The sequence below is a fragment of the Melopsittacus undulatus genome, chromosome 8 (genome assembly GCF_012275295.1).
Source record: "Melopsittacus undulatus isolate bMelUnd1 chromosome 8, bMelUnd1.mat.Z, whole genome shotgun sequence".
Taxonomy (NCBI): Eukaryota; Metazoa; Chordata; class Aves; order Psittaciformes; family Psittaculidae; genus Melopsittacus; species Melopsittacus undulatus.
Genome location: NC_047534.1, coordinates 51,257,253 through 51,275,825, shown reverse-complemented (window position 1 = coordinate 51,275,825; position 18,573 = coordinate 51,257,253). Strand labels below are relative to the sequence as shown.

General features: G+C 39.6%; 1 protein-coding gene across 1 annotated transcript in view; it reads right to left on the bottom strand.

The window, feature by feature from the left end:
- Positions 1-9,890: 9,890 nt before the first annotated feature.
- CSGALNACT2 (chondroitin sulfate N-acetylgalactosaminyltransferase 2) overlaps positions 9,891-18,573 on the bottom strand; it is a 30,020-nt gene continuing 21,337 nt past the window's right edge. The window contains exons 3-8 of the mRNA XM_034065638.1: positions 16,256-16,472; positions 15,648-15,749; positions 15,234-15,412; positions 13,838-13,932; positions 12,309-12,390; positions 9,891-11,331 (exon numbers count right to left, since the gene is read on the bottom strand). Of these exons, the coding sequence (XP_033921529.1) occupies positions 11,039-11,331; positions 12,309-12,390; positions 13,838-13,932; positions 15,234-15,412; positions 15,648-15,749; positions 16,256-16,472 (968 nt within the window). The 3' untranslated portion in view covers positions 9,891-11,038. The remainder of the gene's footprint in view (positions 11,332-12,308; positions 12,391-13,837; positions 13,933-15,233; positions 15,413-15,647; positions 15,750-16,255; positions 16,473-18,573) is intronic.

Here is an 18,573-nt window from a genome sequence, read left to right as displayed (position 1 = left end):
CTTAATATCTTCCGTGGTAATTTTTCACTTGCAAACTGAACAAGCCACAAACCAGCAGCTAAATGAGGTGAACCAAGGGTGTAAGGCAATACAGTTACAATGAATCAACTGGTTACTTTCTGACTTACACCTTATGAAATATTTAAACATCTTCCAACAAAGGCAAGAGCAAGGCTACGCCAACAATATGCTGCCACTTCTAATGTGGTCTCTGTAATAGTATTTCATGGATTTGATTCAGTGTCTCTCCTACAGGATGTTTTCATTTTCCTCTGTGAAAGCAATTAACAATTCCACTGTGTAAAAACATTCTGTGTGTCCCAAGAGCTGAATTTGGTTTTTTTCCTCCCACATATTTATGTTTTTAACAGGAAAGCACAGAAGCATTTGCTGGGCGCAGTGCACTGCAGGGTTTCCTGTAGCAAGATTCTGTTGACATTTCAGCACTCTGGGACCTTTGGTTGCAACCACTACCCTTTTTCATGCTGCACTTTACAGAAGCAAAGCCACTTCTCCAAGGTCACATAGGGACTACAAAAGCACAGAGCTGTGACAAGAGTCCAGCTTTCCTCACACACTGCCCCAGTGCTGCCCACAATACCTCCTTTCTCAGGGATAGAAGCCCTAAAAGAAGTGTTAGATCTTGCAAGTGCAAGAGCCCTGGAGGTCCCATAGGCATTTTCAGTAAGTTGAAAACTCTGCAGGGAAATTGTTTTGGTAGCCAGACATCCACAACAGACTGCCAGAGTAGAACAGTACTACTTTCAGTCATCATGGCTCATTAGAAAACATAATGATGTTTACCAGCATTAAGAGGATCAAGCAGGGAAGAGTATTCCTGATGGCTAGTTCACACTCATAATTAATATGCATATTACCTCCTTGAAAAGTCACTTCCAATTATGTCCCATCTTGTCATTAGGATAAATTAGCTATTTATACAGATGAAAAACTGAACAATAAAATTGCTTTCTAGGCACTTTTCTGACATTAAGAGCATGGCACAGTTGACAAGAAGTAACTCAATGCCTGTAAAATAGCTTTAGTTATGTTAGTAGCTACTTGATTTATCAAGATAATAGTTCTCAAGAAACAGCTTTCTTTTAGCAAATAATTCATGTGGCAAAATTCAGCTGACAACTGATAGTGTATCTTTTGGAGATAAATCAGTACTCCTTCAAGGATGCACAGGCAGATCTTCCATCTTCAGTCTGCAACTGAAGTATATAATTTTATCAAAGCAGTCCCAGCTTCCCAACCAGAAAAGCTTGAAAACCTTATATGGAAGCACAGTTTTGTCTCTCAGTTCTCTGGAGCCATTAAATAGGACTGTGTGGACAATTAAATACTAAGAAAAAGAAGAAAGAAATAGAGGTTCCCTGACACTGCATAGGCTTGCCTACTGTCACTGCTCCCCAAGGTGTGCTTTGGTAGAGAAAGAAATGACATTTAGGGGTGAACTTCTGTCGTAATTTGAAGATACAATCCAAAATGTATCCATTTCTGTAACATTAATCATAACAGTAAAGAATGTAAAGGTTTCTATAATTTCCAACATCGTAAGCCATTTCTAACATCAACATTTTTGTGGCTTCTCAATACCACATTCAGTTTTTGCACAGAAAACAGATGCAGATGATTACTACAAAATAACTTCGGGATATTAATTTATTTTCATTATGAAATATTAAAAAGCAATCAAGTTCTGTGTCATGCAGCGGGTGCTGATACAGTCTCAGACAGATACTCTTCCTTATGAATGTGATGAGGAAGATATTCAATCCACCAGGAAACACAATGTTAATTTCAAAATACTAAGCCAATAAATATACTGTTTCTGATCTAACAGGATGTGTACCTTATGGTATTAAGAATACTTAGGCTTTTAACAACAATAAAAAACACAAGTATATAACAAGTTCTGTAAGGAACAGTGTCTGGCAAAATCATTGTAAATTACTTGAAACAGTTTGTAGCACCTACCAGAAGAAAAACACACACATACACCTAAGCTAAATAAACACAAAAACCCCCCAAAACGAAAAAAAATAAAGATCACCAAACCCAAGACTGTTTTCATGCAGAGGATTACTGTTAACAGCCTCACCTCAATGCAAGCTGTAGAGACCATTTCATAGGATGAAAAGAAAGCCAAAAGCAAATACAAGCCAAAGCATCAGTTTCAAGTACACCCACTTGATCTGGGTCAGGAAAATAAGCAACTTTAAATTAGGTGATTACTTGCTTGCAATATAGATTCTTCAGGTTAAGCAGGTATCTTACAATTAATACAATTCTGTTTGGAGGCAGAAACCTAATGAGACCCAACAGAATCTCCCAACACAAAAAACTGTAAGGAGAAAATCTACACACAGGAAAGTACTTAACATCTTTTAATTGCTGTCTTGTGAGCACACTAAGGCTTCTTCTGATTCCTGAGGGTATTGAACATTTAAACAACATCCAGTTGTTTACATTCAGTTCAAAGGAGATATTACTAACAACATTCCATCTCCCAGATGTCTATTAAAACAGAGAAGCAAAGTGCAACATACCATCAACTGCAGCAACAGACTGTTGGGGGACTCAAACATGACTGAAAATTACACATTTGATTGAGGTCTTTAACACTTACGGCACTGGCAGCATTTAATGAATCACTGAACTCTTCATGTCTGTGGACGTTATACATAGCTGAAGAACTTATCTCAATTTGGAAAAAAAAACCCCAACCAAAAAAAATGAAACAAAAAGCAAAAAAAACCAGAATCAATCCTAAAAAAAACCATAAAATCTAAGCAAGTACTGAATAAATCCACACATTAAAGCAAAACCTATTTTTCCCCTATATGCCTCTTATCTCACTTCTCAGAAATATCCCAGTATCTAAATATCCCAAACTGTATTTCACAAGAACGCAGCAGCCAAAAAATCACTTTGACAAGATTTTAAAAGTAAAGAAAAACATTAAAAACCCTTCAGCAACTGCTCTACATAGACTACATTTGCAGGCCAGAACACCACCTCACCCAAAACAACTGCATGGCACAATAGCATGCAACTTGCATGTTAAAAGCAGCCTAAACTTCAATCTCTCTCCAAGTTCCACTCTATAGTTTACCTGAGCACCAAGCAGCCTCAAAGGTTAGTCTTTCTTCTTCAAATTATGCCTTTAATGTGACCTTTTTCCCATAGCTTCTAACAAAATCTCTTTTATAGCCTCTACATCACATTTATTTTACTCACTCTCTCTCTCTCTATATATATATACATATTTTTAAGAGCATTTTAACAGAAGGCTAAGGACACTCAGGTGCTACTCAACAGCATGTGCACCCCCCATGGACACAGAAATAAACATGGGAATAAAAGTGATCCTCTTGAAGAGTTTGGTAAGACACTAGCATTGCACATGGCAGCAATGGGCAAACATCCTCTTTTATGTGCAATGAAGTACAGACTGCAAAGCATTCTACCAATGGAAGAAAATGATAAAGCCTTCAGGTTAACTTGCATCATTCATCAAAAGAGTTTTTACATCAGCTAGAGTAAAAGATGAGAGAACAAGGGTCAAGAGACTTAAGTCATGCAAGACATGCAAGTCAAGTAGCTACAAGACAACCTTGAAACTGTTGGCATTAAAAACACTCCGTTTGAAAGCCTCACCACCCTATACACAAGGGGAGCAGTTCAAATAAATCAGTGAAATCACCACATTGAAGCACTTAATTTCAAGCTTAGAGAAACTTATTTCACCTATCCCAGAACAGGACTAAATCAACCAAAACAGAGCTATGTTTTAATACAACCTTATGCAAACATTTAGACTGAATTATAAAAGGAATTAATTTAATATTCTATGTTCACTCAGTTCAGAAGTACTTTTGCTGCACAGGACTGCCATACAGATCCCAGCTACAACATCTATTCTTCAAACCCAGCACAACACATCCTTTGCAAGAGCACACTAAACATCTATTTAAAAGATGGTAGGCATTCTCAAAAAGCCTTTGCACCAAAAAAAGTACAATCTCAGAATCATACACCACAGAAAAATCAATTAAAAAGACTTACCTTATTTGAACCCAGGAAAGAGATGCTGCATAGGAAAGAACTCAAAAAACCTTTCCCTGTCCTCTTCAGGTACCATCTGAGAGAAGCAAATTGTTCCACAAGGCCCTAATGAAGCTGCCATCATTACTGCAAACAAGCCATGGTCAGCCTGAGACCCATGGGGCTCTCCTCCAGCATCGCCTGGTGTTAAGGGGTAGTACTGCTCTGCACCTCCCTATAGGAGGTATGGGCTGATTTCCCAGCTGATACACATTCACAAGGTGCTACAGGCTATCACCATGGTAAGATTTAAAATAGCTGGAAGCAAGGAAGCACAGGGGAATTTTGTTTGCAAAGGGATACTGGCATCAACCTGCTCCCAGACGTGACCTCCACACCTGCCCTGCAGACTGCAACACCTGCACAGCCCAAATGCACTTCTCCCTCTGATGCATTAAGAGAAACTGATACTATAACAATAAAAGTGGAGCAAAAAACTGCAGAGCTAGTGCAGTCACTGAAATGTAAGAGTCAGCATTTTATCCTAGTCTCCATTGCTGAAAAGCTTTTCCAGTGAAGAGGTGGAACCCTTTAGTTTTCAAGCAGTCAGGCCTAATGAGGAGGCAATGTACATCTCGGGGCATGACCCAAACACTATTTAACTTTAGCAGTATCCTGATGTTCCTCATCCTGCTTCACAGCTGAGTAAAATTTGAATGACTAAGATGTAGTTGGGGGTCACACACACAGCAAGGGGGCCTCAGGAAAACAAAAGTTAAACCTAACTTGGCTACACAGAAAGTTTTTGTCATTACACTGATGCAGGAGTCAATGAGCTACTACATTTATGCTAAACCATGCTTTTAAAGTTATTTGAAGTTGTTTTCCTTTCAATCCCCAACATGACAAAGCAAAGAGCTGTTTTATTGTAAAGGTTATATTCCGGCATGCACTAAAAAATTCCATTTAAATATATACCTGCATTCAGATTCGAACAGTTAGGATTTACCCTCTACTTTTCTTCCCCTCCTTATGTAATTCTCCAGTCTTAAATACAGTTTGCAAATAAGATTTGAGTTTCATAGGTGTGTGCATCTCAAAGTACAATAAAAAGGGCGCTAAGTATTTTCTTCTGGATGCAGCAGACCCAAAACTATTTCCTTGTTCTCTCCCACTTCTTCACCTGTAATTTCTGATTTGCCAAACAAGTATCTACTGGTCACACTGAATGATATATTATTACATAAATTCAAGTTTGCAAAAGCACAACCTGAATTCATTCCTGTGACAAAAGTGGGCCCTGAGCTAATCTCATCTTGACTTCCCTTAATCAAGAGCACTTCCTCTTCCCTCCATAGACTGCAAGTTCCTTGGAAAAGGTTATAATTAACGTGGATAACATACAACAGCTAAAAAAAATCCCAACAAAAACCCAACAAACAACCCCAAAATTACTTCTTGATTCAGTGACACATGTTAAATAAATGTTACTATATTTACTGCTCTAACACCAAAATGCAGTGACTCCTCCAGGAAAACACAGCTGGCTTTCTACACTCTGACCACAGCTTAAAAAAGGGAAACCATGCATTAGATAAACAGCATCTGTCAAAACATGAGGATATGGCCCAACACCTGGCTGTAATCTGAGCACCGACCCTGGGCAGGCAGTTGATTCTGACTCCAAAGCATCACGTTCTCATTTATCTTTGCGATGCTCCAGCAGCAGGCAGCTCAGATGAACAGTGTGGGGTTTATTCTCCCTCTGCAGGCAGAGCAGCCTTGGGAATGCCAGGAGCAGGTCTGTTCCTTTGTGGCAAACACCCCTGTCTGACACCCTGGAGGTCAGAACCACAAGAACTGACAATGACCCAAGCGCACCACTCAACCCCATGTTCCTCCTTTGTCAGGAAATTGCCTGGGTTCCAACTGAAGGGCCTCCATCCATCAAGCTAACTGATGCTGTGCTTGCACCCGCTGAGGCTGGAGGTGATCAGCAATAAGGTGAGCTCACTATCAACACTGAAGTGTTCATAATTCAGTTTCTGACCCTTTATCTGTGGATGGAGACTCCCCTGAGGCTTAACTTCTCTCTCAGCCCAATTCTATGTTTCTTGGTAAAGCAGACAGAAAACCCAGACCCAGGCTTCCAAGAAGACAGAGCAATGCGCAGCTACCTGGCAGACAGAGCAATGCCTCACAGGCTCCAGCTGCTCTCTTCCCACCATCCGACCCAGCAGCTCACAGCTGCAGGTCCACACAGTAATAGTTATTCCGGCAGTCCCTGACAGCAGTTACAAGCCTGAGACTATACACATCTAACATCTTTCAGCCATTTAGCCAGATTTATGCCTAAAGCAACGCAGAGAATAGATTTTATTGTTCAAGTGAAAAATGTATTTTCTCTCTTTCTTGGAAGAGGTTAGGAAACATTTCCAAGGAAGAGTTATGCTGAGTTTTACTGAGAAAGAACAAACTTACCCTGCATTACAGCATGCAGCGGTAACCAGAGAATAGCCATGGATCTATATACAAATCATTGTGCCTATGTTAAAATGCAGCAGAAGTTCAGAGCACTCATGTAACTGAAATCACTTGTAAACTCACTTTTAATAAAGCATATCCTACTCTTACTATTCTGGTTCCATTGCAGAGCAGAAGTCAATGCTGTCAAACACTGGGTGGCCTTAAATTACTGCTCTTTCCCACAGAGTTCATGTTGCACAACCGATTACTGTTTCAGCATGAAATATGACAAATACAGAAATAAGAGAAAAGCCTAATCTGTTATACAGAGCTTGTAACAGAGTCCTTTGTGGTTTAAAGCCAGTTTGCAGAGCTGGTAAAAGGCAGAGAGCAATTCCTGCACTGCCTGGCACCGCCTGTCCCACTCTCAGGGTCTGGCTACTGGGCTTTCCCTTGCTGGGCATCACCACTCAGCCCCACCACAGCTCCATCAGCTGCACCCCCAACAGCTCTCAAGTCACCAAAGAGCCAGGACCAGAGCTTAAGGAAGGCAGATGGCTTTGAGACAGTTGGAAGAAGTACGGGAGGAGCCATACCAAAGGAAAACTGCCTAGGTTAATAAGGAAGGTAGCACATAGAGAGATGAAACACAGCACAAGAAACACATGAGATTTAAGGAGGTGAGCTATACAAGTTCTCAGCATATATTACAGCATGTGTAATTTCTTTCAGGTATGCTAAGGACTTGGGAAAAACACATTTCCAGATTCATATATTTGTCTAACCAGTGCTGGTCAGTGACTCTGCTTTGTGTTAATTGCTCAGGAGCATAATTAATGTGCCACTGTCATGCACAGTCACATAGATGAGAAAACACCTGGTCAGTTAGCCTAGGGTAATGTAGCAGTGATTGATAGCAACTGCAACATTTGAGTCCTGAAGTGGGCTCTTTTTGCTTTGACTATGGCACAGAAGCAAGAAAAAGTGAATCACTTCCAGAGGATTTTTGCTAGAAAAACTACCAAAGAATGATGAAAAGCAGAACAGCGCCAGGAAAGCAGTCACCATGTGGTGATCTTATGTGGTATTTGTACAAATCTACGTAACTTTTAGAGCATTACAGTGTACAGAATCATTCCCTCTGTAATTCATAGGTCTTGACCTTTTCTCTGTTTTGGGATTACTAGGGATGTATAAAGCAGCCTGTGCTCTTCTAGGGAATCCCTGCTGAAATGGACAAAATAATCCATTTGTGTAAATATCAAGTTAAATATACTTGAGAATCATAGCAACTTAAAAACTAATTCAAGATTACAATCTGTACTCTTAAGATAGCTATTTATAATCACTAATTATATAATAGAGACAAACAGGTAAAATTGTAAGACATTGGGGGATGTGAACTGTACATGATTAGTAATTATTCCCTGAAACTGTGGATTGTAAACCATGAGTTTTTTTATTAACCGATTTAATTTCACGTTGAAGTTGCTAATAAGCTATGCCACAACCTGCAATGCACTATTAGAGCCAAGTATTTTCCTGCTGTAAGTATTCTACAGATTGATTGTTAGCAGTGAAACATCCTCCCCACAGATGCACTCAGTAAGGCATGCATACAGAATCCAGTACTAGGCAGCAGCAAAACACATCCAAGGAGATTCAATGCTTAAAATTGTTCTTATTACTACCATTGGGCTGCAAGTACCTTGCATTGACTTGACACAGCACACAGCCCTTACCAGTATCTCTGGCTTTTGTAACGAATGCCAGTGACGGTTGCCTATGCTCCTAACAAGCTGCCCAGCTGATGTATGCCTTACACCATGCAGTTATTGCAGTGAGCTGAACCAAGGTAGGAGAAAACCAGGGCTCAGCAAAGGCACTTGAAAGCTCAGGAGTCCTCAACTAATCAGTTGTGTCAATACCCAACATTGATTTCTATAATTTCTAAGAGTTAACTATTTCTAAGAGTTCTGACTTCCTTTTAACTCTAACACATTCACTTCCACGTTTTGGCATGGTGAGTGAAAAAAATAGTTTTCACTGGTTTCTGTTGACTGCATTCAGCTCATGACTTCTTTGATTGCCTTCCAGCATCAACAATGCAGACCATTTCTGATGACACAGATGTGGGCAACTGACACTGTTCTCTTTCCTTGCCCTTGCTGATAAGCACAACCGCCCAGTGGAAAATAGCAGAAGAGACCTGGCTATCAGCATCAGCAACCTGCTGTGTTTCCAAAACATGGAAACTGGGACAACCGGATCCTTCTGGGTAGTGGCCAAGTGGTAAGAGCTGAGGTGCAACTATGCTCACCACCTCTGCACTACCTCAGTATCCATTCCAATACATGCCAAGCAGCATTGGTGTCAGTGAGAGGCATTTCTGATGCTTATGCTTGTGCAGCTGAGCCAGGACACCAGGAGCAGCTGAAGTTTTAAGGGCTGGAGGCTCAGCAGAAAGTCCCACTTATATCTTTACCCCAGATCATCATGCCTATATATTAATCATTTCCTCTCTGGTACCTTATCATTTTTGTTAGGAACCACCAGACATCTTAAAGATAATGTCTGGTATAAGCTGAAGTTGTCTGGGGAACCAACTCCGTACTTTCCTATAGGGTCTAGGCAGATACTCACTTGAGATGGAAATATGAGCTGGTTGAACTTCTTGCTCCAAATACTATTACCTGAATCTAGAGTGTCATCTGCCTTGTAAAATATTATTGTAAAAACTTATTTCAAAGAAACAGCTTAAAACAATTTCTAAAATGCAGAAATTCCATTTATTATATTGAGAATATAAATTGCAAGAAGTCTTGCAATGCATTCTCTTCACTCTAAGTACAATGCAGTACACTGTTCTTCACAATAAGTTACATAAAGGCAAATTCTATGTACATATAAAAAGGATCAGTGCCCAGAAGTATTTGCACAGCATATCTGCTATTCAGAAATCAACCATTTTTATCTTTAGTTGCCTTCAGAATTCTTGAAGCAAACTGAATTCATGAACAGGTCTTCACTACCTGGTTTGAGAAGAGTTTTCAACTCATTTCTAAACTCAGTGGAGACCATGCAAATGGTTTAACCACTGAATTAGCATTCTCAGCATTCAAACTATAAATACATGTATTAAAAATGAGGCATGCCATATGATAGCATATAAAACAACATGGAGAAAAATCACCTGCCCGAATTTAAACTGCTTATGTATCCCAAAATACCCAAACAGAAAGTAGCAAAGTAGTAGTGCCGTTGTACAAGGCACTAATGAGACAGCATAATTCTGCTTATGCATGCTTAAAATAAAGCGAGCAAGCAAAAACAAAACCAAAAAACAACAAAAACCCAACCATAAGAAAACCCCAACACTCTCCCCCCAAAAAAAACAACTAAAATGCCCTCAAACTGAAAAAGTGAAGAATGAAGTTACTAAGATAATCAGTAGAACGGAGACCATTGTATGAGGAAAGACTGTAACTGCACTTACTTTTTCAGTCACAGAAACAGTCGACAGTATATGATGGCCTTTCCAAAAAATGTATAAGGAAAATGCCAGAAAAAGAAAGCAAAGGACAATACTAGCATAATAGCAAATGAGCCTCCAATAAATTTATATGGGAATGAAAACATGGTTCCTCAACTTAAAAGGATGAGATGTACACACAGGACCTTTGAATAAGGAGGAGTGGAGCCAAAAATCTTTAAACAAATTAGTTTAATAGCATAGCTCAGTTCATAGAAGGGATTCTGTGATGTGGCATCCATGGTGGGAAATGACCAGACCCAGAAATGCCCAACTGGAACAACGTCCCCAGCTTGTCTGAGTTGGGAGAGACAGAGACAAGAAGGTTGTGTCTGTTTTGCAGTGTGAAATTGCATTATATGCTCTAAAATTCCACTTAAAGATTTTCATTCCCCTCCACCCATATGAATAACTCCATATTCAAGCATGTGCATGTCTGTTAATACAGCAAATGTGGCACCAAGCCCTTGCTGTGAATCACCAACCTGAACAGGTGACGTACCAGTTGGCACATCCTGTACAACGTTCATGGTGAAATTAGTTTTTACACCTTTCTTGTTTCTGCAATGGAGTGTAAGTATAGTGTCCTTCTAAAGTCACAGAGCAGTGAGCCATACAGACTGAAAATACCCAAGACAACACAAAAGATTATTTAATTCTTAAAATAATGCAAATATAAAATTGAAATGTACCATGTGGAAAAGTGTTGAGCTATACATTCCACGGATTTTCCAATCCATACTCAAGTCTCTTTCCTTGAACTACATACACTTTCCAATTTATTTGAGGTGCTTGAACTTGCAAGATATCTAGGTAACAGCATTAACAGCCAAAGAATTACTTGGAAAACAAATATAGGAACCAAAACCCCTTTAAACTCTTCTTCACTGAAAAAGAGAGGCACTGCATTGTTAAGCTGAATTAAGGCTGTAAAATGGTGCTGGTTCATTGTGAATTTGAAGTCATCAAAAGTCACAGGGTTGACATTTAACCCACTGCTTCACTGTTAGTCCTGTAAGCCTGCTTACGGAGGTGAGTCTCAATCTCCTCCCTGAAGACCAGCATCCCAAGGTGCGAGTGAGAGGCCTCATTCATGGCTTTGGACTGGATACACATGCGATACTGCTCTGGAGTGAGTTCATCTGCACAATGCTTCTCATGCCAGAGGTGAAAGAGACCAGGGACCGGCGTCCTGATCACAATAAGGTCACCGTGCAAGTACTTTCTGTAAAGGTGAACATCCTCACCGCCCCAGCCTTTCACTTCCAAGTCAAAACCCCCTATAAAAAACAGTATCAGAAAAAGTTATTTTGGCACACAGACTAGACGCTCAGGACACAGATCATGCACTTCTGGCTTCAGAAAGTCTCTTAGAACAGTGTCCCCATATCACATTATGCATGCATCTCATGTGACAGCTGCAGAAAACTGCATGCAAATCTCACTGGCTATGCTTTTGGGTTATTTTTAGCAATCAGAATAGATTTTAGCAGCTGAGAAGTGAAGCAGTCATGCCTCATATAAAAAGCCCTTTCTAAACATGCCAGCAACTACTCCATTGGTCACAACTAAAAAAATCCAGATTAAGGAAAGGAACCTGTTCCACCATTTTATGTTCTCTTGCTTTGCCAGAACCACAGTGTAAATCAACCCAAACTCATGCAGTATTTCAAAACTCATGAAGACTTCCTTTAGCATATAGCAATATGACTGCTAACAGAAATCAGCCTGCATTCAACCCATTTCACAGCGCATAGGGCTACATCATTACACCTTATGGCAGGCTGTCTTCAAGATGGTTTTCCAAGTTTAAGCACACCTAGCTTGTTCTCAGTTTTAACAGTATGCCACACGGGGGTGGTAAAGCATACTGCTAAAGACAACTCTTCAACTACTCAAGGTTATTTCAAAGAAAGCTTTTGAATGCTTCCCATACATGTTTGTGGTTTATTTGAGGGATGTTTTTCTTAAACTTGATTAATTTGCTTCAGACAGTCAAAGTACAAGAAAATGAACAATTTTTAGAAGTTCTATAGTGAAATGTTGATACTAACAAAAAATACTGTGACTTTCAATCAACACTCATCAGATGGGACATGAAGATCTAAAAAAAATCCTATTTATCTCTTTGGTCAAACTTGTCAAGCAAACCTGACTGCTGTGCTTGGAAAATAGTAAACAAACACATTACTTTCCTGCCAGTAGATAAGAACTGAGAATTGATTTTTACACACACTCTTTTGCATTTTCATCTTACCAACAGTCAAAAAGTCTGTTCGATATTGACAAGTCATCCCAAAGCCAAAATCCCGCCAGAAACCAGAATCCTTCTTGTGTACCTGCAATTATAAGACAGTTTCACTTTGAAATGCAGAATACAACAAAGTAGATACATTGCACTTAATTTTGTAGAACACTAAGCTCTTCCGATCATTTTCTCAGTGCAGGATACATCATATAACACTTCTAGCATTTCTGGGTAATGCACAGATGTGGGCTTCCTAATTTACCTGCTGTTCACCCTTTATCGTCTGATTCCAAATACTTCCTCTTACTGCAATTTCTATGCTTCCTCTCTGCCACACCACATCTATTTTCTATATAACTGCTCAGACCAAGCAGTAAATTTTTGGTAGGCTATTGCCAAATCATTTGTTCCCAACACTCCAATTCCTACCTGGTTTCTAAGGCCACATTTGTCTCTTCTTGTTCTGATATGATGAGAAAAAGAAAAGTAAGTTTTGTGATTGAAGTCAGCAACCATAACATTTTTCAATTCAAAAAAGCAAACACCAGAACTGTCAGGCAGCAGCTCACTCCCCTCAGCTGGGACTACTTCAGGGCATATGTAAAACCTTCCCTCCTGCCTTCATTAGGTCCTTGCAAGAAATACACGGGTCAGCATTAGCATGGGGTTTTTTTTCTTCTCTCCTCCAAACCTGTCTATGTCAAAGGCCCAGCTGCAAGATCCAATTTCATTTATGCAGTCTCTTGAAAGAGAGTCAGGCTGGACACAGACCGTGGCCACTCCATCCTCAGGCAACAAAGATCCAGAAATACAGCACTTCTTTCTGCTGAGCCCTGAATGATCCTTAAACCTATTCTCTTGAATGTTTGTGGGTGATGTTTATTGCTTTGACTACAAGGTTCCCCAGAAGCAGTGTTTCTCATTCCAAAAGCAAGACTAAATTAGCAGTATTACAGCCAATTATTCTAGCAGATGCTGGATGGCAAAGGTAAAGAAACAATCTGCACAGGGTACAGCTGTCCACAGCACAAAAAAACCACAACAACTGACTAGACATCTTAGCCCACCTTGAGTTACATGGCACACTTCCTGCAACTGTCATTTGGTAGTTCGCAAAGAGAGTCCATAGGAAGCCTATCAAACATCATTCATAGGTTTTTGCCTTTCACCACTTTGCTGGAACTTCAAGTGAAAATTGCTGCCATGTCATGCCACTATCCTCGTAAAATAGTGGCTTTCCAAGCCAGAATTAAACAATAGATTAGAACCACTAACTTCATTTGACTAAACCTTTTGCATTTTGGTTTGGTTTTGTTGTTTTTCGTTTTTTTTTTTTAATCTAGAGCTCCAAATACATCTAAGATTGAGGTTTTTTTCCTATTTGTTAAACTTTTCTTCCAAGTGCTTTGCCCATAAAGTGTTTAGATATGCATTGCCAAAGGTCATAAGATATCTCAAACAGAGTATTAAGTTACATTTAATTTTGTTTTGATACAAAGCATAGTTAATTTCTATTCAGAATAAATCACACTGCTTACCAGTTGTTGCTCTACAGGGGCTGGTATCTCTTGGTTGGCATAAACAATAGCAGGATTGTAAAGGCTGAATACCACAGGATAAAACACCTTTTTCCCTGGAAATGAAAAGGTAATTGTTACTCACTGTGGGCACACTTTCTGAAAGCAAGACGAAACTAGAAATACACTCTTTGTGTAAAAAACTAGCTATTAGCCATCAAAGGGAAAACAAGCAAATGTAAGTTCTAGCTGCTAGGATTTAATATCTAGGTAGACCATAATATCTAGTGGGGCAGAGCCCACAAGATTAGAAAAACAGATGTTTTTTCAAGGATCTCTTGCACTGCCAGTGCCACAAAGGTATTGGCCACATCCCACAATAATACTCAGCACCCTGACTTGGGCATGAACTCTGAACGTGTGAGAAGCATTGCAAATCTCACTTGAAGCAAAGGTGACAAATTGCCAGTATGAATTGTCAAGCAGTCTCTCGAACTACCTTCCTTATGAAAGCTCACAAGATGCTCCCCTCCAATGTTTCTCCAATTATTTATGTAACTTGTTTCAAGTGCAGAGACAGACAGAAATGAAAGAAAAAGCAAGAAACAGCATTCAAGTATCTGGCTTATAGCAGAATTTCTTGCCTGTTTATTATACGAAGAGGAAGTACCTATTCATTTCAAACTGACATTGGGAGAAAATGGTTTCTGGCTATGACAACTCCAGAATAAGAGTAAGCATTAAAAAACCCCACAAAAAAGCCAAGCAAATGTTTGACATGAGGTGGTCTTAACCAACAGTCTTGTTACCTTGAGAAAGCTCTATCCAGAAGCTGGTAGAACAAGCAGGAACAAGAACAAGAACAAGCAGGAACATAGAACAAGTATAACAAGTACAATACAAACTTGAGAAAAATGGCCAGAAAATTTCAGAGCTTGGGATGTAAATGTGGAACATTAGCTCAGTCCCTCTGAGAAGCACATTGTGTAGCCCTACTGAAACCCTTTCATACATGATGTGTCTTGGCCATACAAGTGCGAGAAGACATAAATCAAACTTGTTAGAGATTTCAGTATAAAAATCATCTTCCACTGCAAGTGCTGAGCTTTGTTATGCAAATTTACATGCAGACCAATTGTTAAAGCAATTAAACTGTCCAACTTTCTTTTAGACAGCCAAACCTTAAGAAAATTGTACTTCTTGTACAAAAAGGCAACATGTTCTTAAAACAAGCTACACTAAGACAAAAATCTATTTCTCAATCTAAATACTACTGTCCTTTGTGTGCAGAGTATTTTTCATCTTCCCAGGTTCATGGTATTGAATAATCTCCATCATTCAAGCTAGTTTTATATATGGTCAGTTTAAGCAAAACAAGGCAACCAGACTCTGTTACAGCAACTGTAAAGAAACATACCAGGCTCAGCATTTAAGCGACAGCTGTTGAGGAACTCAGCTGTGAAATAAACATCAACATCACAGAAGAACATCAGGACCTCGCCCTTTTCCCAGGCTCTGGCACCCACATCAAGTCCTCGGCCTCGGTTAAATTCCTCATTCAGAGAGACAAGTGTGTAATTGTGGAAGCTTGTTTCTCTGAAACAAAAAGAGAGCCAAATACAAAATAAATCGGGGGGGGGGGGGGGGGGGGGGGGCAGAATGGAACATTTATACTTTCAGTATTTTACAGTAATTTCATTCCAGAAATTAAAAAAAACCCAAAACAATCCTGTTATATTGTCAGGATGAGGAAAAAAACCTGTTCCAACAAACCATTTTAAATGCCAATCAATATTGTTTGCATTGACTGACACTGGATCAACACACTTACCTAGCCACAGATTCTAGGATGCCTTTCACTTCTGATAGACCATCTTGTCCAAAATACACCACTGTGAGGTGAACACGCTTATCCTGATGAATACACACATCCCTGTAAGTACAAACATAAGCTGATATTAATAATTACTTGCAACACAACAGAAGCTTCAGGTGCTTAAAAGCTATTACATGTACAAGTATTAGCAGATTTAAGTATTCTGGTTAGACCTCAACTAGCTTCTACAGAAAACAAGGAAAAATGTTTTCCCTTTCCCCATCTTTCCCATTTAAATCAGAAGGTTCCAATACTGTGTGTCTCATTCCAATACCTTATTTTATAAACAGAAGCTCAAAAGCTGATGTAAACAAGAAAATGATGTTCAGGATCATCTCTGTCCAGGTTCACAACAGCCCTGCCATTTGGTCTAGAAGTGCAATTTGAGAATATCTTAAATCATTTAAGAAGGAATGTTTTCTCCATATAGTAGACTCAATTACAAGCATCCCATGGCAGCTGCACACAATGTTGGAATCATTAGTTCTGGAAATTCATTTTGAAAAGGAAAGAAAATACTGAAAATCAGCATTAAAACTCACTATATAATCTCATGCACCTACCTAAAGTTTTGCATAAACTGTGCAAATGCCTCAGTTCTTCCAGCAAGAGGGACAATAATGTTAATGATTGATCTAGAAATATCGACTGTTTCACTCTTCACTTTCATGAGGGGTCCAAAAGGTCGGAACAAGGTGACATGCCTGTACTCCATTCCATCCATCTTCTTATAAAACAGCTCATACTGTGTCCCTTTATCTCTTTCTGTACGATAGTAACCTGAAGAATAAGTCACACAAGTAATTTATAAAGTCAAAGATCCCAGCAACTGTATTTCAGACACACAGTTTTTCCAAAGAGCTAGAAAAGGAAATAAATAAACCTTTAGGGAAAAACCTTCTGGGGTTTTCCTAAAAACAAACAATTTACAAACCATCACAATCACAATAACTTTCTATCCTCCTAGACCAGATCTGAGAAACAGTCCCAGACAAGCTCCTACTTCCCTTGCTTCTTAGAGACCACATCAGATTTTATCATCCTACATCAACTTCTCAAGCAGCATTAGTTCGGTCTTCCCAATAGAAAGGTAATTCAACTATTTGATATCAAAAAGAATGGCCGAAATCTGTTACTGCCTGCTCTTAAGCCCTTCAGTAAGGACCATCCCCAGAGCTAGTCCACAGTAAAAGCTGAGATCATCTGGCCAGCAATAAGCATAACAAAAGCTGCGGGCAGAAAAATGATGGAGTAACTTGCTTGACAAAGCCTGCAAAATCTGAAATGTGATGTCTAAAAAAAATAATGTGTGATAAATGCTGGAATGCTCTAAAATTGCTTTCATTGCTGACCATTAGCTACAGTACTTCGTCTGTGATAAATAAAGACAGTGGTGTTTCACTGTAGTCACAGTCCTCTAAGGACATAGGCAGAAGTTTTCTACATAACTGTAACACTGAGAAAACACCAGCAGCCCTCTATAAACAGGACTACCTATTTAGAGAAATTTTAATGGGTTGGAAAGTCTATCCCATTCAGGATATGGGTCATTTAAGGACATCAAGGAAGCAAGTTAAGCCAACAGCCTCTCTAATTTTACACCACAAAGCAAAAGACCAAGACTCATCTGTGGCATTGGCTCAACTGAGCTTTGTGTTGTTAATTCTGTATCCATACTAATCTGAGAGCAAGAGATGATGCGGGGAAAATACTCCAACAGAACTGCCCTACATTTACCCCATCTCTGCTCTCCTCTCTCTCACTCACAGTGAAAAGGTGTATTATAGAGAAGAAACATAAGCTATGCTATGAACCAAATAACTTTAATTTGAGCTGGCCACAGAGACCACACACGTGCCCTCACACCATGCAGCCAGAGTATCTCCATTCACTCATTCAGCAGGACTGGACTGCCCCTTGTGCAAAGCAGCCTCCAGAGCATCTAAAATCCTCTCCCAGGCTCCCACCAAAAGAAGGTGGCAGGGCACAGGATAGACAAACAGTTCTGGTCACACAAGGGGTTGTCTTTTGTGCTCAGTATACTGTCCTTATATATATATATATATATACACTTACACTGTCATTATTGTCATTTTTGCAACTGAAATGAAGAGCGGTCAAGGTATGTGAAGGGACAGTCCTCAAACTTAGAGCAGCTTTGTTTTGTCTGCCTTGAATAGAAAGCTTTGCCTTTCTCCTCTCTCTACTATCATTATGCAAGCATTTCTCCATGCTCCCTCCCATTACCTTCTCATTCAACACAAGAAGCAAGGAATGCATATACCACCTTGCCCCAGTTTTTCTCCTCTATAACCCAGGCTCCATTTACAGAGTCCTTTCTGCAGATCTACCTATTTCCCTCCATGCTCCTCTGCTCCAGCCTCTCTCCCCAAACCAAATCCCATCTTAATCACAGATGTTCTCTCTTTCTGCCCCATCCTGTATCTGCCCAGATGCCACTCTTTCATAGCAAGCTCCCTATCCCACTCCTATATTCAGTTCTGTAAGGCACCCTTTCTTGCAGGCAAGCATGTGCACTGGCACACCTGCTGGGATACATGGATGACCACCACACAGGGTGTGTGGGAGATGTGTTGTAGCAGAATAAGCCAGTGCCTTTACACTGAAAGTTAATGGTGTCTGAATACAGCTTTTCAACTTAAATGCTTTTTATCCTATGAATAAAGTTTTGAAATGAACCCTAAGGGACAGAAATCCGTATTTATTCTTTTGTGAACACAAAGCTGCATAAAATATGCAACACATTTTAATGCTCAGCATGACAGTTTCAAATCAGTATTAATTACAAGCACTGAAAAGGGTGTTTCAAACAATGGAAGTCCACAGTGTTGATTCTTAGAAGCAGAAAAAGATCTTAAAT